Here is a 26,530-nt window from a genome sequence, read left to right on the forward strand (position 1 = left end):
TTTTATTTAAACAAATATAACAAAATCAGAAATCAACTGTGTGATAAAAACTTGAAAGATTGCTACAATTTAAAGTTAAAGTATCATAGTGATTATATTAGATACTAAATATGAAGCAGATGATCAAGGGGGAAAAAAAGGGTAAACAATCTTTTAATATGAGCCAGTTGACTAACCAGCTATGTAAAGAAAAAGTAAAGAAAAAGACAACACTTGTCAATATTTAGAACAGGATGAGAAAAAAAATAAAAATAAGGGGGCGGAGCCTGACCACGGAGCAGTCCAGACGTGTGCCGCATGAGCTCCTGTGTCTGGCATACTAAAATCAACAGCAAAACGAGCCAAAAGCCTGCCGGGCTGCAGAATCTTACCCGACCTAATCCTGACATGCCGGCGGTTCCGGGGATACCTCTCGCGGGCCGCTCCTCCGCTGGCAAACCGGACTCGGGGCTTTGCGGCCTACCGGTCACTGGGCCGAGGAGAGACGGCCGCTCTCCTACGGCTCTAACCGGAGGTGACACACGACTAAAGGGGTCCCCTCCCCCCCTGGACCGGCGGGGGTTATCCCGGTCCTACCTGGCAAGCACCCGGGCGGCAGACACCTGCCACAATGAAAGACAGGCTGACTCAGACCAGCAGCAGCTACGCTCCCCTGGGCTGCCCAAGATGGCGGACATACTCACCTCACACACAGCAGCGGACCACGTGGAGCAAACACTCCAGGGCATCGACGAGATATTTGCCCGATTCTGGGCCAAGCTGGAGAGGCGAATGCAACCCACACAGCGACCCAGACAAAGGGACACCCAGAGAGGCCTAAGCCCAAACGCTGAAGGCTATCAAACAGGCACAAAACCTACCCAGCAATCTACCAAGCCCAAGACCAGCCCACGCAAACCGAGGGTCAGAGGGGCGCTTACCCAGCAGAGACCACCAAGTGGGCGGAAAAAACCCTGCCGCAAGAAACAAGCACGCAACAGGACCCTCCACCGCCTGCATAGAAAACAGGACTTGGACACTCTGGGTCATGGGGCCTGGAGCCCGAAGTTGCCAGCCCTTGAACCGACCCGAAGCCAACGAAAGGGTGAGTGCTGCCCAAAACGCACCTTGACCCTGGAGAAGTCAAACGCCCGGAGCAGGAGCATACCGGACATGGGTGTCGGTTAAGCCAACACTGGACTGATTACCTGTGGGGGGTAGCCACCGGCCGCACTAAAGGCCTTACAGCGCACATGGACTCTGTGCTCTCCCCCACGTTGCCTCTGGAGCGCTGTGCGGTATGCCAGTCATCGTTTATTGCCTAGCCTATATGTGTTTTTTTTTTTTTTTTTTTTAATTCTTTATTTTTGTTGTGCATGGTATAACAATAGGCTTGTTCAGCCACAACAGCGGTAACAAGCAGTGATGTAACAATTAATGGAAACATAACGTGGCATAAGAGTATAGCACATTTGAAGTTTTTAAGAGAGCATTATCGGGTAACCGTCAAAGTATGGCTGGTCATCTAGATAGCGGAGTAAGTAGTAGTATACAAGATATAAGTAGTATACAAGATATAAGTATACATGTCTGCTTAACTTTTGAGAGACTTCTTTATGTTTCGTGCCTGTAGTGGACATGCAAATCTTTACTGCCATAGCAGCTGGTGTGAGGAGATTAGATGCACCTGGTAATACAAATATGGCATCTATAACATTGTGCTTTTGTGTTTGTAGATAAAGAGTAGCTAGCTCAGTTCAAGCACTTTAAGTTAACTCCAGGAGGTACTACATTTTGACACGTTCCGTTGGGTTCGTTCTACCGTGATGGCTAAACAGTAAGTGGTTAAGTAATTAGGCGTATCAGTTGTTAGGTAAGTTTGGACATGATCTTTCGGGTGCGTTTTACCGTGAGGGCTAAACATTAAGTGGTGACTAAATAGGCGAATCACTGACGTGCAGCAGCGTTTAACACGTATCGGTACCGGCTAATGTATGTAGCAACTTGCGTGGTCTCACTAAGTGCATGCCTGCGTTGTGACTTGTGCGGGAGGCTAGTGGGCTCTTAGATCCCTTGCGACCTCTTGGTCGGCATGATGATAGGTGCTCCTGGGGGGTGCGATCGCTGATGCCCGTAGGTTGCGGGCAAGGGTGGGCTAATGTGTGGACATCATATATAAGGGGTCCTGAGTGTGTTACTCTTGTGGGTAGGGTCGACTGGTCGGTGTTTTATACTCTGGTGGTCTGCTACTGCATGGTGCAGATTGTGCTAAACTTACTTAAGAGAGGGCATATCTAGATTGGGGCCCGTGGCTCCCTATGTGTATCTCCGGGTATGGCAGCGGGAGTCAGTGTCGGTAGGTGACGGTGGTGTGGGCGAGTCTGCTGCCCTGGTGTCGTGGGAGTTTGTGGATGCAGGGGGGGCTATGTGTGGCTAATTGCTGTATAGTGGCAGGGGTGTCTCGTATGTTGTGTGAGTACCTCTGTGGAGTAGGTGTAACCGGCAAATTCAACCATAAAAGACATTTTCAACTGTAAAACATTTTCAACCGTAAAACATTTTCATTTTCAGTCCTCTGACAACACCGAGGCTGCGGTTAGAGTGGTTGGCGGGGCCCCACATGATCTCCAGGGTTGTTCAGGTGGGGGCCGTCTTCTGCGCAGCGTGGTTGTGCCCTCTCGGGACAAATGTCTCGGAGGTAGCTGGGTTCCACTCATGGGGCTTTAGGGTTGAGCAGGGTTGCTGCATAGAGTCCTGTGGTAGGCCTAGGGTTGATAGGTGCGTCCTCGCTTCCTGCAGGTCTGCTATTAAGTATGTAGTGTCTCCATGGAATACTTGGAGCTTGTGAGACGAGCGCCATTGGTACTTGATATTGTGTGTTCGGAGCAGGGAGGTAAAGGGCCGGAGGGCTGTGCGCCAGGCCATAGTTCCTCTGGATAAGTCCGTATAAAATGTTAGGGCCATGCCCTCAAAAGCGTACGGTGCGTTTCCCCTGGTTGCGGTCATGACTGCTTCTTTATCCTGACGCTTCTGAAATCTTACAATTAGGTCTCGAGGTGCTGCCGCTGGGGCCGTTGTTGGTTTGGGGATTCTGAACATACCATCGAGGGACACTCCCTTAGCCTGCTTCAGCGGGAGTATGTTGCTCATCAGGCGTCTCAGAAAGTGTGGTAGCTCAGTGTCCAGGACCGTATCTGTTATGCCTCTTATCTTGATGTTTTGGGCGCGGTACGAGTCCTCCATTGCCGCCATCTTTTGCTCCATAGTTAGGCGCTGTTGTTGCATCGATTTTAGCTCCTGTTGTATCACGGATATTTGCCGTGTGTGGTTGCGGGCGTCTTGCTCCAGGCTTCCCATGCGGCCTGTCAGGCCCTGGATATCTTTCCGTATGTCCGCCACATCAGTCTGGATGTGCCGGCGGAGGTCCGCTAGCAGTTCCTGCATGACCGCCTTCGTTACCGGGGCTGAGTCCGGCTGCGGTGGTATCAACGTTGTGGGTAGGTATGTTTCTTCGGGGTCCGAGAGTTGTTCATCGGAGTCCTCATTGTCATCGATATAGGCGGCCATGTTGGGCTCAAGGGCGCCATGTGCTCGCCTCCATAGGTCCCCAATGCTTGTGCCAGGTCGGATCTGATCTGGTTTTAGTTTTTTGTTTTTTCTGCCCATGATTGGCGAGCTTGCCAGGTGAGTTCAGCTTTGTTTTGCAAGTTGGGGGGTAAGTTTTATCGCTTTTTTCGGTAATTTGTGCTGAAAATGCACGGAGCTCTTAGTGAATGCGACCTGTCTGCTCGGCTGTCGGCTCCGCCCCCCGCCTATATGTGTTTTAACGCTTAGTCAGCCACATTGCAGCCTTAGGCATCTCCACATGTACTGATGCAGCCTCAAATTATGTGTCTAGACCCACTGCTTAGCCTGGGTGCTATGCCCTTCACCTGCCTTTCATGACTAAAACCCTAGCAAATGTATTCTGGTATTGCTAAACTGCATAACTGTATTTTGATAACATATCTGGTACAGTCTGATAGAGATCGATGTGTGTATATATATGACGAAATGCATCCTCATAGTTTGTTCACTCATTAGGATGATGTACCAACTCAGCATGCCACTAACTGCAGCCAGTCATGTTAATCCACTTCTTGTAACAACGACTTTTGCTAGTATGTATCGCTTTAACTAACAACCTGATCGAATCTATATTGCTTGAGAAAGATATAAATAACCATTTACAATCGCTATTGAATCTAGATAGATTTGAATACCCTAAGAATCTACGTTTTAATCTCACTCTATAATAGCGATAACAAGCATGTACCTACTCTTGTCTTTGTAACTTTAAAAATTGTGCAAGTTTTCTCACTGCCTTACTGATTACAAGCTGTGTATTTTGTCTTCTGTCACAAGCTGTTGGGGCGTGACAAGTTGTATGTAAATTATTTGCACTTCAAAAATAAAGAATTAAAATGAATAAATAAATAAATAATATCCATGAGTTCAACTCACCTGCCATGTAGTAACCCAAAGTGCTGCTGCCATACGAGTCAATATGACAGCGGGAAAGAACGACGGACCAATAATGGTCAAGAGGAGCCACTGTAAGGAGCACAAAAACACAGAGCAGACAATCATGCATCTATACTGGTGAAATAGAAAAAGGAAAACACGTATAAAACGCTTTCCTATAACCGTTTTCCTTTTTCTTACTACATGGCTCGGTAAAAAGCTTACAGTGGTATTTAAACTCCCCACATGTAGAATATCCCTCAGACGGTAGTTGTAGTGTAGATTGTATGCAATTAAAGAGAAAAAAGGCCCATAGTGCTCTCCATATATGCAAATATGTAATCGTAAAATGAAATGTACTTACAATTTTGAGAGCAGACAAACCGCTCTATGGTAACAGCGTGGGTGGAACAATCCCCACCTAGGATACTTTTAATGATGGGCCTGATGTGTATGGGAAATGGGTTGCACCAGGTACAAATAAAATAAAATAAAAACAAATAAAAGTGTAAAAATCTTACTTTTATTTAAACAGATAATAAAAAATTCACACCGTGCTTCTCCCTATTAGGCTTCTTCAAGTGAAATAAAACAGATACTTGGCAGTTTGTGTTTATATAGGAGACTTTATAACATTAATCTTTAGCATTTTAGCGCCAAATGACGTCGCAACCATGTTTTTTTCACATGACCTGTGACGTCATTTTGTTGCCAAAATTCAAACATTTTATGTCATTAAGTCTCCTATATGTCAGGGTACCTGGAGTCTCTACCTTTGAGAGAGGTAGAGACTTAGAAGCTGATCCGTCCGGACGCCATCTTCCCTCGGTCTCCCGCGGTTCACTCGGTCGTGCTAACGCCAGCCGCGAGGGAGTCTCTTCCTTTTATAACAGGAAGACCGGAGGTAGACGTCATGACGCCAACCCGGAGCATCCTGCCACTCAAATCTCGGGAGACGAATCAGGACTCGCCGGAGGCGTGTCCTCTCTCCCTAGCCAGGATACTTAACGGTGGTTCTCTCATTCACTCATTGCCCTGTCGTGGTTCTAGTCCTCCTAGTCACACAGTGCTTTATGATTCACTTGTCTTTTGGTTCTGACCCGGCTTTGTTGTTTACTCTCCTGCCTTTCTGTTATCCTTGACCCGGCTTGTCTCTCGCTTACCTGTCCTCTGTTATCCTCGACCTCGGCTTGTCTCTGACCATTCTTTTGTAGTTATACGTTAGTCCGGCCATTCTAAGGACCGGTATACGTATCAGCTACTCTTTGTACTCTGCGTGTTGGATCCCTGACCCGATCCTGACATTACGACAGGGCCATGGATCCTGCAGGTACAAATTGTCAGCTTGGTTCTCCTGATCCTAGGTTTGACGCCATGGATCATAGGATGGATCAGATGGCTCTAGCACTACAGGCGCTGCTGTCTCGCCCTATTAATCCACCTGAGGAGAGGCGTAACACTTCTGCTTCTTCTGTGGGTTCGGGGTTAGAGGTAGCTACTGTAGGTGCTTCTTCCCAAGTTACCCCACCTGTACGTTATGCTGGTTCTCCTGAGAGGTGTCGTGGCTTTTTGAACCAGATCAGTATTCATTTCGAGCTACAGCCCCGTTCATACCCTACTGATAGAGCAAAGGTGGGATTTATTATTACCTTACTCATTGAGAAAGCTCTGAGATGGGCGAATCCGTTGTGGGAGAATGATAATCCATTAGTCTATAACTATAATTCCTTTGTAGCTGCTTTTAAAAGAACTTTTGACCCTCCTGGCAGGAAGGCCAATGCAGCCAGATTACTGTTGCGCCTTAGACAAGACAACCAAACACTTGTGGATTATGCACTAGAGTTCAGGTCTTTGGCGGCAGAGGTAAAATGGAATGAACAGGCCTATATAGACGTATTCTTAAATGGATTATCTGATGTAATACTTGATGAGGTAGCGACAAGAGAACTTCCCGAGAATCTGGAGGACTTAATTTCCTTTATCTCTCGTATTGACGAACGTCTAAGGGAGAGACAGAATACTCGAGATAGAACCGCTAAATCTTTCTCTAGACTAGTACCATCATTTCAAGTTTCTGAAACCAAAGATCCACAGGTTTCAGAACCTATGCAGTTAGGCCTTACTCGTCTCTCAGAGGAGGAGAGACAGTACAGGAGAAGAGAGGGACTGTGTATGTATTGTGGGTTCAGAGGTCATGTACGTTTGAGCTGTCCCAGCCGTCCGGGAAACGCTCGCACCTAAGTTTCTCTAGAGGACAGACCTTGGGTGTTTCGATTTTGTCCTCTGCTCATAACTACAAAGAACATAGACTCCTATTACCGGTCTCTTTAACTTGGGAGAAGGGAACTTTAGAAACTATGGCATTGATAGACTCCGGCGCTGCTGAGAGTTTTATCGACCAAAAGTTTCTCACCAAACACACTATCCCATCCCAGTTAAGAAAGACACCCTTGGCTGTTGAAGCCATTGATGGTAGACCTTTAGTTGAGCCTGTGATTTCCCGGGAGACCACACCTCTTTACTTAACTACTGGTATTCTACACAAGGAGGAAATATCCCTACTACTCATTTCATCTCCTTCTGTTCCCATAGTCCTGGGATACTCCTGGCTTAAGAAACATAACCCCGTTATAGATTGGAGATCAGGGGAAATAGTTTCATGGGGCCAGAATTGTCAAGAGAGTTGTTTAAAGAAAGTGTCACCGCTTTGTAGTGTCAACTCACGTAATGACGCTACTGACTCTACCAAAGTACAGATACCGTCCTTGTATCAAGATTTAAAGGCAGTATTTGACAAAAGAAAGGCTGATACCTTACCACCACATAGGCCTTTTGATTGCAAAATTAATTTACTTTCTGGTACCATGCCCCCCAGGGGTCATGTATACCCTTTGTCCACGAATGAAAACTTAGTTCTAGAAGAGTATATTCGTGAAAACCTAGACAAGGGGTTCATTAGAAGATCCTCCTCCCCTGCTGGGGCTGGATTCTTTTTTGTTAAAAAGAAGGATGGTTCTTTAAGACCTTGCATTGACTACAGAGGTCTTAACAAGATAACCATTAGAAATGTTTATCCGATTCCCTTGATCACCGAGCTTTTTGACCGATTAAAAAGTTCTAAAATTTTCACCAAGTTAGACCTTAGAGGTGCTTATAATTTGGTGAGAATCCACGACGGTGATGAGTGGAAAACTGCATTCAATACTCGATATGGGCACTATGAGTATACTGTAATGCCTTTTGGTCTCTGCAATGCTCCGGCAGTATTTCAGGACCTTATTAATGAGGTTCTTAGGGAGTTTCAAGATGACTGTGTAATTGTATACCTTGATGATATTCTTATACATTCCAGGGATATTGAGACTCACCACAGACAAGTCAGGAGGGTTTTACACAAACTTCTTCAGCATGGCTTGTACTGCAAACTAGAGAAATGCAGCTTTGACCAATCCCAAACTACGTTTCTTGGTTATGTGATTTCTGGGGAGGGGTTTGAAATGGATCCGGAGAAGCTCCAATCCATATTAGAGTGGCCTTTACCTAAGGGGCTCAAGGCTATCCAGAGATTCATTGGTTTCTCTAATTACTACAGACGTTTCATTAAGGGATACTCCTCTATCATTGCTCCCATCACCAACATGACCAAACAAGGGGCTGAGACTAAGAATTGGTCTACTGAAGCACTTCTGGCTTTTAAAACACTCAAAGAGTTGTTTGCTTCCGCACCAATTTTAGTTCACCCTGATACTACTCTACCTTTCCTACTCGAGGTTGACGCTTCTGAGACAGGTGTAGGTGCTGTTCTGTCCCAAAGGTTGGGGGTAGATAAACCATTACATCCTTGTGGATACTTTTCCAAAAAATTGTCAGGTACCGAAAGCAGATATGACATTGGTGACAGGGAACTACTAGCGGTTATAATGGCCTTGAAGGAGTGGAGACATTTATTGGAGGGTACTTTGCATCCTGTTACTATTTTGACAGATCATAAAAACTTATCCTATATTGGAGAGGCTAAACGACTATCATCTAGACAGGTTCGTTGGTCCATATTTCTCACTCACTTCAACTACGTGCTCACATATAGGCCAGGTTCTAAGAATTCTAAAGCCGACGCCTTATCTCGCCAATATGAACCTGCCGCCGTATCTGAACCGGTTTTGTCCTCTATAGTACCCAAGTGTAACATTATCGCTAACACTACTCTCAAAGTTCATTCTCCGCTACTTGATCAGATAAGGAACTTGCAGCATCTGGCACCTAGACTGACTCCAGTTTCCAGACTTTTCGTTCCCCCTGAACTTCAATTGGAACTCTTACAGTGTCTTCACGAGAGTAAGGTGGCTGGTCATCCGGGTGTCCGCAAGACGTATTCTTTGATTTCCAAGGATTTCTGGTGGCCGTCGTTACGGAAGGATGTTAAGGATTTTATCGGGGTTTGTGTTGTCTGCACTAAAACTAAACTACCGCATTCGCTTCCTTGTGGTCTTCTACAACCGTTGGAGATTCCTGACAAACCTTGGTCCTGTGTGGCAATGGACTTTATTGTGGATCTGCCTGTTTCTAAAAAGCACACTGTTATCCTTACCGTAGTCGATAGGTTTACCAAGATGGCACATTTCGTACCTTTGCCTAAACTCCCGACTTCCCCTGAATTGGCGGAGGTCTTTGCTAAGGAGATTTTTCGCTTGCATGGGATTCCTTCGGAGATCACTTCTGATAGAGGCTCCTAATTTGTTTCACGTTTTTGGAGGTCGTTCTGTTCTCAATTAGGCATCAAATTGAATTTTTCGTCCGCCTATCATCCTCAGTCTAACGGAGCTGCTGAACGAACCAACCAGAAGATTGAGCAATACTTACGTTGTTTTGTTTCCGAACACCAGGACGATTGGGTCGGTTTGATTCCTTGGGCAGAGTTTGCGCACAACAATCTCGTTTGTGACTCCACGCATTCAAGTCCCTTCTTCATGAACTATGGCTTTCATCCATCCATTCTTCCCCCGGTTTCCTCTTCCCAAGGAGTGCCGTCGGTTGATGTCCATGTGGCCAATTTGAAGAAGTTGTGGGATCAGACTCGACAGATTCTTCTACACAATTCTGTACTGGTTAAGAAACATGCTGACAAACGTAGAAGGGCGGCTCCGAATTTTGTTCCGGGCGATAGAGTCTGGTTGAGCACTAGGAATATTCGTCTTAAAGTTCCTTCCATGAAATTCGCTCCTCGTTATATTGGTCCCTACAGGATCTTGACTCGAATTAACCCAGTGGCATATCGTCTAGCTCTTCCAGCTACTTTACGCATCCCGAATTCCTTTCACGTCTCATTATTAAAGCCTCTAATCTGTAACAGATTCTCCTCCACAATCGCCCCTCCGCGCCCTGTTCAGGTGGAGGGTCAGGAGGAGTATGAGGTTAACTCCATTATTGATTCTCGTATCTCCCGGGGGCGAGTACAATATTTAGTTGACTGGAAGGGATATGGTCCTGAGGAGAGGAGTTGGGTACCACAAGAGGATGTTCATGCTCCCCGTCTTCGCAGAGCATTTCACTCCCGCTTTCCATCTCGCCCCGGCTCCTTCCGCCCGGTGGGCGTATCTGAGGGGGGGGGTACTGTCAGGGTACCTGGAGTCTCTACCTTTGAGAGAGGTAGAGACTTAGAAGCTGATCCGTCCGGACGCCATCTTCCCTCGGTCTCCCGCGGTTCACTCGGTCGTGCTAACGCCGGCCGCGAGGGAGTCTCTTCCTTTTATAACAGGAAGACCGGAGGTAGACGTCATGACGCCAACCCGGAGCATCCTGCCACTCAAATCTCGGGAGACGAATCAGGACTCGCCGGAGGCGTGTCCTCTCTCCCTAGCCAGGATACTTAACGGTGGTTCTCTCATTCACTCATTGCCCTGTCGTGGTTCTAGTCCGCCTAGTCACACAGTGCTTTATGATTCACTTGTCTTTTGGTTCTGACCCGGCTTTGTTGTTTACTCTCCTGCCTTTCTGTTATCCTTGACCCGGCTTGTCTCTCGCTTACCTGTCCTCTGTTATCCTCGACCTCGGCTTGTCTCTGACCATTCTTTTGTAGTCATACGTTAGTCCGGCCATTCTAAGGACCGGTATACGTATCAGCTACTCTTTGTACTCTGCGTGTTGGATCCCTGACCCGATCCTGACACTATATAAACCCAAACTGCCAGGTTTTATTTCACTTGAAGAAGCCTAATGGGCGAAACACGTTGTAATTTTATTATTATTTGTTTAAATAAAAGTAAGATTTTTAGACTACCTATTTCATTTGGGGCAGTTTTTTATACTTTTATTTAGTTTTTATTTTATTTATTTGTACCTGGCACAACCTATTTCCCATACACATCAGGTCCATCATCAAAAGTATCCTAGGTGGGGATTGTTCCACCCACGCTGTTACCATAGAGCGGTTTGTCTGCTCTCAAAATTGTAAGTACATTTCATTTTACGATTACATATTTGCATATATGGAGAGCACTATGGGCATTCTTTCTCTTTAATTGCATACAATCTACACTACAACTACCGTCTGAGGGATATCCTACATGTGGGGAGTTTAAATACCACTGTAAGCTGTTTTACTGAGAGTTGGCAGTTTTTAGTTCTATGTTGTCTATAGTCCATAGACTTACAACACTGCACTATTGGTCTCCTATTTTCTCTTTTGCATATGCCGTTGATGTGTGGTACCACTCCGTAGACATCTTATTCAACATTTGAAGACTTTTAAAACCTCGAAAGGGCATTTTAATCTTTTACTTGGTACCTTTTTTGATTACTTACTACAATATTGTATTTATTTTGGAGCTACCTATATCCTTTGTTCTGTTTGAGTGTGTTCAGTAGTCTGTGTGTGTGTTCACCAATCTGTGTGTGTGTGTGTGTAGCAGTCTGTGTACATGTATTCAGCAGTCTGCATGTATTCAGCAGTCTGTGTGTGTGTGTGTGCTCAGCGGTCTGTGTGTATGTATTCAGCAGTCTGTGTGTATGTATTCAGCAGTCTGTGTGTGTGTATTCAGAGATCTGTGTGTATGTAGTCAGCAGTCTGTGTGTGTACTCAGCAGTCTGTGTGTGTACTCAGCAGTCTGCATGTATTCAGCAGTCTTTGAGTGTGTAGTCAGCAGCCTGTGTGTATACAGCAGCCTGTGTGTATACAGCAGCCTGTGAGTATACAGTGGCCTTTGCATATTCTGCATTCTGTGTATTCAGCAGTCTGTGTGTGTATTCAGCAGTCTGTTTGTTTGTATTGTATGAATGTATTGCATTTCTTGGAGGTATTAATAAATATAAGCTTACTTTTATCGATAACTAAAATTAAAAAAAAATCCTGTGAGTGGTTGTGTAGACAGGGCCCTAGTGCACTGCTTTACCCGGGGGCCCATAATGTTGTTAAGATGTCACTGGCTACTGGTATAATCCGAGAGTAACCAAAAGATGTGTGGATTGTGAGGCTTGTAAGGAATTAGTGGCAGAAGTAGGATTTGCATACCTTCTAAGTGTCCATATTTAGGAAGGAGAATTCACATATTAGGCCAAATTGCTCTGTCCCTGATTTCAGTCCCAATGTCCCTCCTTAATACTCACAGTAATGTGTGTCTAAACTACAATAAATGTTTTCAGAAATCACTCAGTGTAAATAAGATACAGTACATTGTTTTTGTTCTATATTATATTATGCTGTTTAGCTGCATGAAGTATTAAAGGAATACTATAGGGTCAGGAACACAAATATGTATTCCTTACCCTATAGTGTTAAAACCACCATCTAGCCCCTCTGTCCCCCCTTGCGTCACTGAATATAGTAAAATCTTACTTGTATTCAAATATGTTGCTGCTGGCTCTGCCTTTGACCTGCCTGCATGCCTGACATCATCAGAAGTAATTATGTGAGCCAATCACAGTGCTTCACCATAGGATTAGCAGAGGCTGTCAAGGAGGCAGATCAGGGGCAGAGCCAGTACAAGTCAAACACAGTCCTGGCCAATCCGCATCTCCTCATAGAGATGTATTGAATCAATGAATCTCTATGAGGAAAGTTCACTGTCTGTATGCAGAGGGAGGAGACACTGAATGTCAGTGTTGCATAGTGTGCCAGTAAGCACCTCTGGTAGTCATCTGAGTGGCCAGTGGAATCAATACTAGGCTATAATGTAAACATAGCATTTTCTCTGATAAGACAGTGTTTACAGCAAAAATCCTGATTCTACTCACCAGAACAAATACATTAAGCTGTAGTTGTGCTGGTGACTATAGTGTCCCTTTAATAGTAAGTCACCTAAAATGCACGAGAACAGCCTGCTCCTGTAGTGATTATGATGCCAGGAGTTCCCTGATACAATCCCACTGTAATTTGCCATACCATTTTAGCAGAGTTTGACAGTTACCTGGGTCCCACTGGGTGCTCAAACTGTTTCTGGTCTTCTCGAGCTGAAGAAGCCAGGTGCTGATGTAGGCATTTATTCACTGGTAGCTGAGAGTGTCAGCTGAGTGGTGAGTCGAACAAAGTTCTTGTTTTGACCAAACTAACATCCAGATCCTTCAGGTGACTGGAAGCAGCACAGGTGGGTCCCAAAAACAACAAAAACTAATATGGTCTGACAGATTACACTGGGATGAAGCTTGGGTACTCCTGGCACCAAAACCTCTGTGTGCTTCAGTGATTATGGTGCTGCAAGTGTTCCTTTTAATGCGTAAATATTTCTAATTCAATCAGCAAGCAGGAGGCAAATTAGCCCAATTTGAAACGTTTATCAGACAGGACTAATGTCTACGTATTTCCATGATAAAGTGCAGTTTGTTAATCTTCAGAACAAATCTATAACCATGTCTATTTTAGCTCTTTCAGCTTGGCAATCGCTCAGAACAGCAGGCAGCAACCTTGAAATCGGTGAAAGAAAAGGGCCCAAAAGCAACACTTCTGTTCTATTTATGCTTATATATGAACAACAGTGAGCTCTATGGACACCTGCCTAGTTCCCAGAGTACTGGTGAGTAATGTTATGTTCCCCCAAGAAACTTTCCAAGCACCAGAGTGCACTATTGTACAGTGTTGTGAATATGATGCTTGGAGTGTTCCTTTCACATTGAATCACCTTGAAGTTTTTGCATAATTTGGAGTGGGGGTGGAGGGGTGGGGGGATCCTTCTTTGCAGTTGGCCGACAAGTTGGCTCCAAAAAAATCTTGGCAGCTTTTACACCACATATTACCTAGTACAGGGATAGGCAACCTTCGGCACTCCAGATGTTTTGGACTACACCTCCTATGATGCTTTGCCAGCATTCTGGCTGTAAAAGCATTGTGGGAGATGGAGTGCCGAAGGTTGCCTACCTCTGACCTAGTATATCCTGGAATATCCTGTTTTTCCCAAAAATATCAAGATGTTTAAAAATCTGCAACCTCAAAAATATACGTCTTTATTGTTCTAAATGTAAAGAACCATTTCCTCTGCGATAGGCAAAATCTCTTCCCTTCCAGTATGCAATAGTATTAAAAGCACTTTGGCCATAGTTTTGTCTGAAAAAAAAAACACACAATGTGAAATATATCCAAACTAACAAATCCACAACAGCCTCTATACTTGAGCTAAATTAACCTATTATGATGCCAGGCCTACGAGCGTTTTTTAACCTTAAAGGGAAACTCCAGTGCCAGGAAAACGATCTGTTTTCCTGGCACTGGAGGGTCCCTCTCCCTCCCACCCCCCAATCCCTGGTTACTGAAGGGGTGAAAACCCCTTCAGTCACTTAACTGAGGCAGCGACGATGTCCCTCACCGCTGTCTCCTCCTCTGCGCCGTTCCTCCTCTGTATTGCGTCGGCTGGTGGGCGAGACTGATCCCGCGCACCGGCCGAGGAGACCTAATGCGCATGCGCGGCAAAGCCGCGCATGCGCATTACGTCTCCCCATAGGAAAGCATTGAAAAATAATTTCAATGCTTTCCTATGGGGAAATGCGCGACGCTGGAGGTCCTCACACAGCGTGAGGACGTCCAGCGACGCTCTAGCACAGGTTTCCTGTGCTATGAAGCAGGAAGTTCCCTCTAGTGGCTGTCTAGTAGACAGCCACTAGAGGTGGAGTTGACCCTGCAAGGTAATTATTGCAGTTTATAGAAAACTGCAATAATTACAGTTGCCGGGTTAGGAGTAGTGGGAGTTGGCACCCAGACCACTCCAATGGGCAGAAGTGGTCTGGGTGCCTGGAGTGTCCCTTTAACCCCTTAAGGACCAAACTTTTGGAATAAAAGGGAATCATGACATGTCACACACGTCATGTGTCCTTAAGGGGTTAAGGTGTTTTTTTTTTTTTTTTTTTTTTTTTAATTAATGGGGCTACTAATTGACTTAAAGCATGGGAGCCAAAAAGGTAGTTCCCATGATGTCTTAAAACCACAGATTCAATGGTGCTTTGTCAGCTCGGGGACTACTAAAATGTGGACACAAATTGTTCTCTCCTCATTGCACTGTTATATGATAATAAGTATAAGTATACACCTTTAATAGAAGTATTTAATCATGGTGTTATCGTGTTTTAGTGTTATACACTGTGATCACTATATTATATTATCTAGACTATTTGGTCACTTTCTTGTTTTAATACATAATTTTCTTTATGACGTGTGGCACTTGCACTTTATTATCATTGCTTGCACTTTACTTAAGCACACACACAGTATGCTAGTGATCTTAATCGAACTCTAGAACTTAGTATTTGAGAGCTATATATTTGTATATTAGATACTTTTTCTGTCCTTGTCTTCTCCATATTTAGTATTGATATATACCGTATTTATCGGCGTATAACACGCACTTTTTCTCCCTGAAAATAGGGGGAAAATGATGTGTGCGTGTTATACGCTGATATACCATATTTACTTACCTGTCTTGAAGCGTGGGCCGGTGTTCAGCGCGCACCGCGGTACTGGAACTTCAATTTCAGGTTCCGGTTTCCGGCAGGACTGAAAGGAAGTGTGCACACTTCCTTTCAGTCCCGCCAGAAACCGGAACCTGAAATTGAAGTTCCAGTACCGCGGTGCGCGCTGTGAAGCCGGCCCACGCTTCAAGACAGGTAAGTAATTATGGGACAAGAGGGAAAGTGCACTAGGGGACACTATGGGAGGGGGGGGGACACTATGGGAGGGGGGGGGACACTATGGGAGGGGGGGAAGAATACTATGGAAAGGGGGGGAACACTATGGGAGGGGGTGGAGAATACTATGGGAGGGGGGGAAATACTATGGAAAGGGGGGAACACTATGGGATAAGGGGGGGAACACTATGGGAGGGGTGGAGAATACTATGGGAGGGGGGAGAATACTATGGGAGGGGGGGAAATACTATGGAAAGGGGGGAACACTATGGGATAAGGGGGGGAACACTATGGGAGGGGTGGAGAATACTATGGGAGGGGGGGAGAATACTATGGGAGGGGGGGGAAATACTATGGAAAGGGGGGAACACTATGGGATAAGGGGGGGAACACTATGGGAGGGGGTGGAGAATACTATGGGAGGGGGTGGAGAATACTATGGACGTGGGGGAAATACTATGGAAAGGGGGGAACACTATGAGATAAGGGGGGAACACTATGGGAGGGGGTGGAGAATACTATAGGCGGGGGGGAGAATACTACGGAAAGGGGGGGGTAACACTATGGGAGGGGGTGGAGAATACTATGGAAACGGGGGGGAACACTATGGGATGAGGGGGGGGAATACTATGGGAGGGGGGGAAATTTCCTTCTGAAAATGAGGTGTGTGTTATACGCCGATAAATACGGTACTTCTTGCATGTACAGATTATTTTTTTTATATATTTTGTGTTTCATGTTGGAAATCATTTTCCTTCTATTTCTCTTTCTTTGTCTTTTGCTAGGATAAGCGTTAGATTGTTAAACTTATATTTTTAGTCCTGAGTGGCTCCTTTTGTACCTATGAGGAGGAGCATACATTTTTTTTTTAATTAGTTTTTTGTATTTAGTTTTATATTTTTTTTCTATTTTTCTATTTTTTTTATTTATTAGTTTATTTTATTATTTTTTTTTTATTATTATTCTTTATTTTTGTTGTGCAATTGAATACAACAGGCCTTGGAGTGCCACAACAGCAGTCTCAAGCGCGAATACAGAGACATAATATAACATGAGCATGTCATGAAGAAGACTTGCACATTTTTAAGTAAATAGTGGTTCAACGTTAAAACTCAGCTTAAGAAATTGACTTTGAAGAGTAAGTTTAAACTATGATTAGGCTTAGTCAGCATATTATCTAGTCTGTTGATGACACAGGTCATATAGACATCTCTTACATTAGAGTGAGTTACGCTTGCTTAGTTTAGGCTGTTAACCGGAAACATATACTAGGGCACAAGTTGTAATCCGTGTGTGTCAAAGTAACAGTAAATAAAATAAATTGATTGGTGCTTGACAGGTTAGCTATGTTAGCGTAATTGTAATGTATGAACAGTAACTTAGCTTTAAATGCTCTAAATTATGCTGGTACAATATATACATTACATTAGATCAGTTATACATCTGTCAGGATACTGATACTGACTCTGCGCTTTGCTGCCTGATAGGCTTGAAAGATGAAAATCATAGATAAAATAGGTTAGCTAGGAGAGACAAATATGCTAGGCGATATGGCATGGCTGGTGTTGGCATTAAAAAGAAAAGTCATGCCACAGTGCTGAAGGAACCCTGGGTCCCCGGACAAAGACTCCCTCCCTGATCGTTGTTGTTCAGGTGGCAGAGAGTAGGCAGCCCCAGTCCCTGTGCAGAGAGCAACTCCCATCACCGGCAGGCTACAATTCTTTGTTTCACAGCTCCATCTGCGAGTAATTCCCTGATGCTGTTGTGTGGCTTGTCAGGTAGTGACGGGTATGAGGTTGGGAGCTGGGTATGTGCGGTGTCCTCAGGTTGATCCGCGGCCATCATGTGTGTAACTCGGCTTCGTGGAATCTTACCAGCTTGCAGCCTGTTTACCTTTGTAGCCGCTTTGTCAGTCAGATGGCCTCTGCTCAAGGCCCTCAGTGTCGATTGAAGCACTCCAAGCCGGGTCTCAGGATAGGTACGTTTCTCGTGTGCTTTCTCCCTGAGTTTCCCGTAGTGAGCGCCAAGAGCCCCGAGGGGGATAGGGGGCGCCATCTCCACATCTTGCTGGTCATGCCCAGACGCCATCTTAGGTGGTAAGCGAGGTCTCCGATCGGGGCAGAGCCCCAGGGTAGGCCGGGATGACCCCCACCAGGCCAGAGGGGGGGAAGCAGGGCCATCACCCCATTGCGTTAGGGGACCACCATGTTGCGGTCAGGCAGGATAGCAGGGCGGCGGCCGCCCGCCCTACTCACCACCCGGGTAGGCTTGACTAGGCCTCGGTCACAGAGCTCAGTTTTCTCCCCAAAAGGGGCCAGGAATCAGGTCGCTGACAGATCTCCAGATTTAGCACCCCACAGTGCGGTTGTCTGCTGTGTTGCAGCGCTAGAAATTGCGTTTTGGGACCAAATTGCCAGAAAATAGCAGGAGCTATAGTGCCATGCGTCTGCTCTGCTTGGCGGTCCGGCCCCGCCCCCTTTTATTTTTATTTATATTTTTTTATTATTATTATTATTATTTATTTATTTTCTTCTTTGTTCTTTTTTCCTTTTTTTTTTGGTTGGAGTGATTTAGTACTTATATTGAATCTGCTATGCTTAATTTGTCTCTTAAATTAGATATTGGCATGATTAACCATTATGTTTGGTTTATTGGATCCTTGTTCATAATGTGCATTATAGATTTTGACCTTAACCTATGGTCTGCGGTAGACTCGTGTGTTTGATCACACGGACGCTCTGGGGAAATACATTATGTAGTACTTCTGCGCTATGTGCTTTGTGGCACATTGCGCATGCTCCACTGTGTTGTCTATACGATCGAGCACAGAACCACGCTAATTTGGTCCTTATGCCGATCTGTCTTTGGGAGGTTGCCTCGTTTGCGTTCCAGTGACGTCCAGGGCCGGATTAACATAGGGGCTGATGGAGCTGCAGCTCCAGGCCCAGGCCCATGGGACAGGCCCATTGATTTAAAAAAAAAAAAAAAATTTTTTTTTTTTTTATATCTCACTACTCTTAGGGCTGCCAGGTATTGCTCATGTATTTCTTATGGTTGCCAGGTATTTCTCAGAAATATTTCTCAGGTATTTGAGGCCGCCTAGCCCGGTGCCGGTATTGCAGTAATAAACAGAGTATAAACGTAGATTATTCTGCAATACCATCACCGGCCAGTAGGGGTCGCTGTTTATGTGGAGAGAGGCAGGGATAAGAAGTTACAGCATCTCCCTCCCTGCCTCTCTCTACTCACTGATCCGTGGGGGAGCAGCTCTGCACAGAGAGGCCAGACAGCTGCTCCGGGCCTGCGAGACATGGGTACGGTGAGAGACTTGGGGACATTGAGACATAGGGACACTGGGGAACATGGGGACCCTGAGACACTAGGGACAAAGTGGCCCCTAGTCTCTGTGTCCTCATGTCTCCCAATGTCCCTGGTGTCTCTCAGTGTCCCTAGTGTCTGTGTCCCTAGTCTCCCAGAGTCCCCATGTATCTGTGTCCCCATGTCTCCCAGTGTCCCAATGTCTCTAAGTGTCCCCCAGTGTCCTAGTGACATCGGGACACTGGGAGACATGGGGATACAAACACTAGGGGACACTGGGCAGCATGAAGACACTGAGACACTAGGGGACACTGAGAGACATGGGGACACTGGGGGACACAGGGAGAGATGGGGACACTGGGTGACTTTGAGACCTGGGAGACATGGGGCACTCCCAGTGTCCCCATGTCTCCCAGCCAGTGTCCCTAGTATCTCAGTGTCCCCATGTCTCCCAGTGTCCCTGGTGTCTCTTAATGTCCGTAGTGTGCCAGTGTCCCTAATGTCTCAGTGTTTCCTAGTCTCCCAGTGTCCCCATGTCTCCTAGTGTCTCAGTGTCCCCTAGTATAAAAGAAAAAAATCTCAGGCACTCACTGTGATAGATTTAAGCAGGTTTATTGGACACCGCAACGTTTTGACCTGTATCCAGGTCTTTATCAAGTCTCCAGTGTCCCCTATGTATCACAGTGCCCCCTATGTATCAGAGTGTCTCAGTGGCCCATCTCTCCCAGTGTCCCTGGTGTCTCTCAGTGTCTGCAGTGTCTTAGTATCCATAGTGTCTCAGTGTCCCCTAGTCTCTTTGTGTCCCCATTTCTCACATTGCCCCCAAGTGTCTCAGTGTCCCCTAGTATAAAATAAAAAAATCTCAGGCACTCACTGTGATAGATTTAAGTTGGTTTATTGGATACTGCAACGTTTTGACCTGTACCCAGGTCTTTATCAAGTCTCCAGTGTTCCCTATATATCACAGTGTCACCTATGTTTCACATTGTCTCAGTGTCCCATGTCTCCCAGTGTCCCCTCATGTCTCAGTCACCCAGTGTCCCCATGTCTCCTATTGTTCCCAAGAGTCTGTGTCCCTAGGTCTCCCATTGTTCCCTAGTATCTCAGTGTCCCCAGGTGCCCCAGTCTCTCAATGTCCCCTAGTGTCCTAGTGACATGGGGGCACAGAAATGCCTCATTTATGTGTATGTTCGTCCCTTTCGGCAGTTCTGGTTATGTCATTTGTGTAAGTGGCCCACCCTTTTACCCCATCCATAGACTTCCTTATTTCCTGGACACTGCTGTTAGGGGGTATGGGTTTACTTGAAAGCATGAGATTAGCATAGGGTATGTGTAGCAGAGGCCTGATATTCCACAGGTTAACTCCACTATAGATCCCAGTGAGGCTCAGGAACAAGTAGTAAAAACACCATGAAGCAGTAATTCCGGCAAATAAAGTAATCTAAGAATATCCCCATACAGATCCCAATGACTGGACGACACACAGCATCAGGAGCAGAACTGACTTTTAATCCCCACAGTCTCCTTATAAAGCATTCTCCCATGCAAGGGAGTGATTCACATTAGTTAGGACAGTATCCAATAGTATAACCGTTACCTCCCACACATCTCCTCCCCTCAGTATGACAATTAATCCCATTACTGTAGTTTCCCCCCAGTTCTGAATGTACCCCAAAACAAGCAGCTACAATAATCCTGGGGTTACCCCCTGGTAGCCCTGATCTGGGTGACTTACATATCCAGAAATCACCCAGATCGGTCCAGGGGTTCGGGAGTTAGGTGGAGGGTGTAATTTGACCGACTGCACCTCTTCGTTCGGGAGGTAAAATACACATCAAATACTGCCATCCACGATTAATCTTGGATTCGTATGAACCCCCTTGTTCGGTACTTTGAAACTACTGAACGGGAGACTGATTAGCCTTCCCGTTTGGGAGTTACGGAGCCATGGAGGTCTCAGCGGTGTTCGGGTAATCGAGTGTCCGATTTGAGTTCCAGACACTCGACGACCAAACACCGCTGAGATTTTCGTGCGTAAGATGGCCGCCGCCACGTGTTCATATACCGAACAGCGGCCACCCAGATACAGCACTAAAGTACCGATTAACCTGTGGTTAGAGAAGTGTGAACGATTAATAAGGTACACACTTCTCTCTGGGGTGGTCTATTGGTTCGGTAGTTTACATTCATATGGAGTACGGATGGAAACTACTGAACAATTATACGAATCCCACATACATTTTAACCATAGGAACAAAAATAACACACGAATTGCAATAATATTACAGTCTTTTAGGACAGCCCTGATACCATCTGCTACAGTATGTGTTTTCTCATAGCTGCATCCTATGAGTTTCCCTCCAGCATCATCTCCATCAGATACATGACGCTTAAAAGGTAGGACTGTTTTAGTGTTTTTGGTCAATAAGATTTTGTAATTAGGCCCATCATAATTGTCAGCACCAGGCCCACTGGGCTCTTAATCTGGCCCTGGTGACGTCACATGCGGTTCGCACACCCAGAAGTGAGCCGCGTTCGGACAACAGTGGGGATATCTATTATGTATTTATTTTTTGTTTTATTTATTTATTCTGTTATCCTCTCTCCTCTATTTGGGCACTTATAGGTAAGCTATTCATTTAAACATTTGATTATAAATGATGATCTCGTATGCTGCAACGGGATGTTTATGTATACACATTCCAGACTATTCCTAGCTATTGTACAATTGTATAGTAATTTATGTTTTTTTATTTAGTGATTGATGTATTACTGTTTGTTAAATTTGATACAATGAATGTACTATGAGATTTGATACTTGTTTGTTTTGCAATATTATTTTTTGTATCAATTAACAACTCCTGTTAATTAGTTAATTGAATTATGGACTGATTTCCTGTTTGTCACTTTTTGCTATATAACCACTTTTTTCACCATGTGGTGTCAGCTTGAAAAAGACCTTTACGGTCGAAACGTTGCGTTGCATTTTGTTGCAATAAAACTGCCTGCGGCTTGAATTCGGAGTGCCTGTGATTCTTTCTTCTTGTCATTCTAAAGGCACGCAAAGGCAAGCAAAGCATCATGGGAATTTTAGTTCTACAACATCTGGGGATCTATCTTTTGAGTATCAACTGACCGCTCTTACAAATCAGTGACGCCTCTGCCTGGTGGCACTCCGCGCTTCCTGAAACTCAATTTCAAAAGCCAGATGCTGCTGGAGGATCTACAGTTCTGATGCTGGAGGTAGCCTTTGGGGTCAAACTGTTCGACAACAGTTTAACCCCTCAAGGTAGAATATGCCCGTGAGCCTCCTGACACCATAACAACTTCATATAGATGAAGTTGTTATGGTGAACTGAGTGTTCCTTTTATCCACACCAAATGAATGTAGAGGGCATTAGCATTGAGAAAGGGCTGCTGCTCGAAACGTTTGCTGCTTTAACTTTGTCCTCAAATAAATTGTGGTAGCACCTGGGTGTGCACACCTATACTGGATGCGCAGGACTCGTGTTCCAAATGAATATATTGATGACAGAATAAAATATTACTCTATTTCTTTGGATGTTGAATTTTTTCTACTGCATTTATTTTATTTGCTTTTTCTAGATAAGAAACTGGATCAGTTATCAAAGTTAAGAGATGAATTCCTTGTTTTGCTGAAAACCTCCTTTAATGAAACCTTGCTAAAGTCTGGCTTTTCAGGTAGGTTTTATTAAATAAACAATGTATTTAGATTTAGACAAACCACACACACAATTTATTTTTTTTTTTTTTAATTCTTTATTTTTGTAGTGCATTGAGTAACAAAGCATGGTTTCATAGACATTTCTCAAATGGCAAAACAACAGTAAGGAGTATCATAAAACGTCAGAGTTGCTGCACTTTTTGTAATTAAGTAGAAATGTTTCAGGGTCATAGTTCTATGTGCAGAGTGACAGAAAAAAAAAAAACATGCTTAGGTATAGAACTATAGATAAACTTTAGATTATTTAGACCACTGGGCCCAAGGACACAACAATAGAGCGGACAAGCCGGCACCGCCACAGCAGCTGGTGCAGGCAGATACACTGACATATTTTAACAGTTATATGGCATAGAAATACAGTGCACATTTTTGTGACAGGTGAAGAGATGAACAAGCTTATATAATTTAACTTACTGCTAGCTTAGTTGTATACTTGCTTGATGACAAGTTAGATTAACCTATACAAGAGTAGTCAGGTATTAAATGGCATATAGGCATACAGTAAACCTTCCACATGAGTAAAAAGCAAACGGTGCTCAGTGGGATATACAATTGTGGTGCAAAGCTTAACATATGTTCTTGTAATGCCCCAATAGCAGTAACAAGATTTGGAAGGTACACATATCAACAGATTCGTGACATATGCGATCGCTGCACTCATTCTGTGGTTAGGTAACAAATTTACAGGCTAGTCAAGTATGTCTGTGTTAGGGAGAAAAAATTTGGTACACAACATGAGCTGGAGATAGCATCGGCAGTATGCTTCTTCTAATTTTGTAATATAGCGATAGTATGAGCTACAAACTGAGCAAAGGAGCACCGCACAGGGATTTAGGTAATATTATGCAAACATGTGTGAAACAGTTAAAGAAAATTAGAAACAAGAAGGAAAAAATACTTAAACTGCATGAGCTTTTAAATAGTATTGCGGGTAATTGCGGACAGTTCATGACCCCAGGGTTGACGATGAATCTCCTCGGTGAGCCGCAGGTATCAGCAGGCAAATTCTCGCGGGATCCCAGTGAGTGGATATCGAGGGTGTCGGTTGAAATTTTATTGCGGCTACAGTCCGAGGGTCTGCAGAGTATCAAGGATTTTGTCAGCAGTAGTGATTTACGTCCAGGAGTATTGTCCCTAGACCCTGTGGCGTCCACAGGGGGTCCGGTAGGTCAGACAGCCCCTGTGTGACCTCCGCCGTGGAAGGTAAGTCCCCGGTCAGCCAACTCCCGATAGCGGGAAGCGCAGTGACCCTGGAAGGTGGTGATTGACATGTGGGTTTAGTGGCAGGTGCCATTGAGGTTTGTTTCTCCCCCTCTGTTGATACATATGAGCCGGCTGTGTATTTCGTGCATGAGTGCAGTGGGTGGGCTGGGCCGGCTCGCTGAGTGTGTGAGCCGGGAGCCTGCGTCTCCTCGGGGTGCTCGTCATCCGAGGCCGAGCGCTGTGTGAGGGCGGTCTCACCCGCACGGACTGGGTTTCAGGCGAGTGAGCTCTGATAGCAGGACGGCTCATATAGGGTCGAGGTGTCCTCCGTGCCACCCTCCTTCTTTTCCTTATGATCAGCCTCTCGGTGCCACTAAGTGGTACAGGCTGTGATGCCTTTGTTGCCGCTAGCTTTTGTTTCGGGTCTCTGGGTGCAGGTCCTTGTGCCTGTTTAGCGAGTTTCTCCCAGAGAGTCTCCCAGAGCGATCAAACGCCCTTGTTATGTTGTCCTCGTGAGGAGCCCAGGGATCTGGGTTTTGCGTGGCGGCCATCTTTGCAGCCAGCATGCCAGTTTGCGGTTTCAGTTGCTCGGTGCTTTCAAGCAGTTGCTTGTGTCCTGTTGCTTCGTGGGGACCGGGATAACCCCCGCCGGCCCATAGGGGGGGAAGCGTGGCCCAGATCGTCGTTGATTTATAGGCGAGGCAGGAGATCGGCCGCGTCTGCCGCCTCAGTGTAGTTTGTAGGCCGCAAAGCCTGTCAGAGCCCATAAAGCTCTCAGCAGGGTAACAGAAATTGGTGCCCGGCCTCTCCCGTGTCTTCAGATATTGGGTTCAGCCGGTACTTAAGAGCAGGTTTCAAGTTTAGGGCCAATTTCTTTGTATTTGCCGAGGAGCTCCTTCAGCATGCGACCTGCTTGCTTGGTAGTCAGGCCCCGCCCCCACACACACAATTTCAGCAGTATAACTAGATCAGGAGAATAATGTTCTAAAGTTAGTCCTCTCGAACTCTGTGTTTGACCATCAAGAATAGAAAGGTGTCTAATGGTGTTCCCATGCTGGCATGACAAAGCCAGCGTGACACTGGTGTGGATGTGTTGCCTTGGCACATGTTCCCCTTGCTTACTGTTTGACTAGGGCTTACAGATTGGCCGATGTCGGCGGTATGCCAGATGAATTCTGTATTCTTGCTGCAGGACCTGAAAGTGCTGCCCATCATTATGTAAATTATTTCTGTGTGAAATCAGCTGAGATTCCAGTTCTGATGAGTTGATTTCACATCAACACGCATGAATTCCATGAATTACCTGGCCGTATCTTCAAGCTCTGCTCATCACCACGGAGAATGACTGTCTACAAGGGCTTCCTTGTCAATGTGTTAGACCATAGGAATATGTCATTATATATCTACATGTCCTTTTCTCTTGTTAATAGGAGCTCTGTTTTTTCATCTTATGGTAGAGGTAAAATCTTCACATGTATGACAGGTTCAGTCAACTGAGCATATAAAATGGTCAATCAGCCCATTGGAAAATCTGATAATTCCACTCTAAAAACAAACTCTTATAACAAAAAAAGCTTTGTAGATGCTTTCTTTTCCTGTGGTTTTATGCAAATTGCTCCATGCTTGTGTCTGACGTGAGTATTTAATTTATACTACATACACTGTGTAGTTTTCAAACAGGGGTTTTCAATAAAAATATAAATTGTCAGGGATTCAAAGTGAATTTCAAATTTTATTCTCAAAACTATAAAAAAAAACAAAAAAAAAACCTCAAAATCTTCGGATTTTAGCTCACCTGGATATACCTTAAGAAAAACCAAAGAAAAACAAGTTACCTGCGCTCTCTCCTTAATCCCTATGTATTTTTAAACAATGGCCCCCCCTACATCATGCTGTGCCCCCTCTTGGGCCCCCCCAAATGCCAGCAACTTGCTGGCCATGTCCTTACCTTCTATTCCCTCGGGCTGTAACAGTCTGTTACAGCCCGAGGGAATGCAGGGCAGAGCAGCTGGAACGGTGCTGGGTGTTTCATGCTGCTGCTGGAAAGAATAGAAGATGGCTGCCTGACTCCCAGCATCAGGCTCCAGTGACAGGTAGGCTTAATGTGCTTGTGTGTGTGTCTGTCTGCTAGTGAGGAAGCTTGTGTGTATGGACTCTGTATGTGTGTATGAAGTCTGCAGTCTGTATGTGTGTATGAACTCTGCAGTCTGTATGTGTGTATGGACTCGGCAGTCTGTATGTGTGTATGGACTCGGCAGTGTGTATGGACTCAGCAGTCTGTGTGTGTCTGGACTCGGCAGTCTGTGTGTGTCTGGACTCGGCAGTCTGTGTGTGTATGGACTCGACAGTCTGTGTGTGTGTATGGACTCAGCAGTGTGTATGTGTATGTATGGACTCTGTATGTGTGTATAGACTCAGCAGTCTGTATGTGTGTATGGACTCAGCAGTCTGTGTGTGTGTATGGACTCAGCAGTGTGTGTGTGTGTATGGACTCAGCAGTGTGTGTGTGTATGGACTCTGTATGTGTGTATAGACTCGGCAGTCTGTATGTGTGTATGGACTCGGCAGTCTGTGTGTGTGTATGGACTCAGCAGTGTATGTGTGTATGGACTCTGTATGTGTGTATGGACTCAGCAGTCTGTATGTGTGTATGGACTCAGCAGTTTGTATGTGTGTATG

General features: G+C 45.2%; 1 protein-coding gene across 3 annotated transcripts in view; it reads left to right on the forward strand.

The window, feature by feature from the left end:
• The window catches only part of TMEM40 (transmembrane protein 40), an 88,445-nt gene that overhangs the window by 30,065 nt on the left and 31,850 nt on the right, over nt 1-26,530 (forward strand). For all 3 annotated transcript variants that reach the window (XM_063426913.1, XM_063426915.1, XM_063426914.1), the window contains exons 4-5: nt 13,337-13,487; nt 22,510-22,605. In XM_063426913.1, the coding sequence (XP_063282983.1) occupies nt 13,337-13,487; nt 22,510-22,605 (247 nt within the window). The remainder of the gene's footprint in view (nt 1-13,336; nt 13,488-22,509; nt 22,606-26,530) is intronic.

This window comes from Pelobates fuscus, chromosome 7, assembly GCF_036172605.1.
Source record: "Pelobates fuscus isolate aPelFus1 chromosome 7, aPelFus1.pri, whole genome shotgun sequence".
Lineage (NCBI taxonomy): Eukaryota > Metazoa > Chordata > Amphibia > Anura > Pelobatidae > Pelobates > Pelobates fuscus.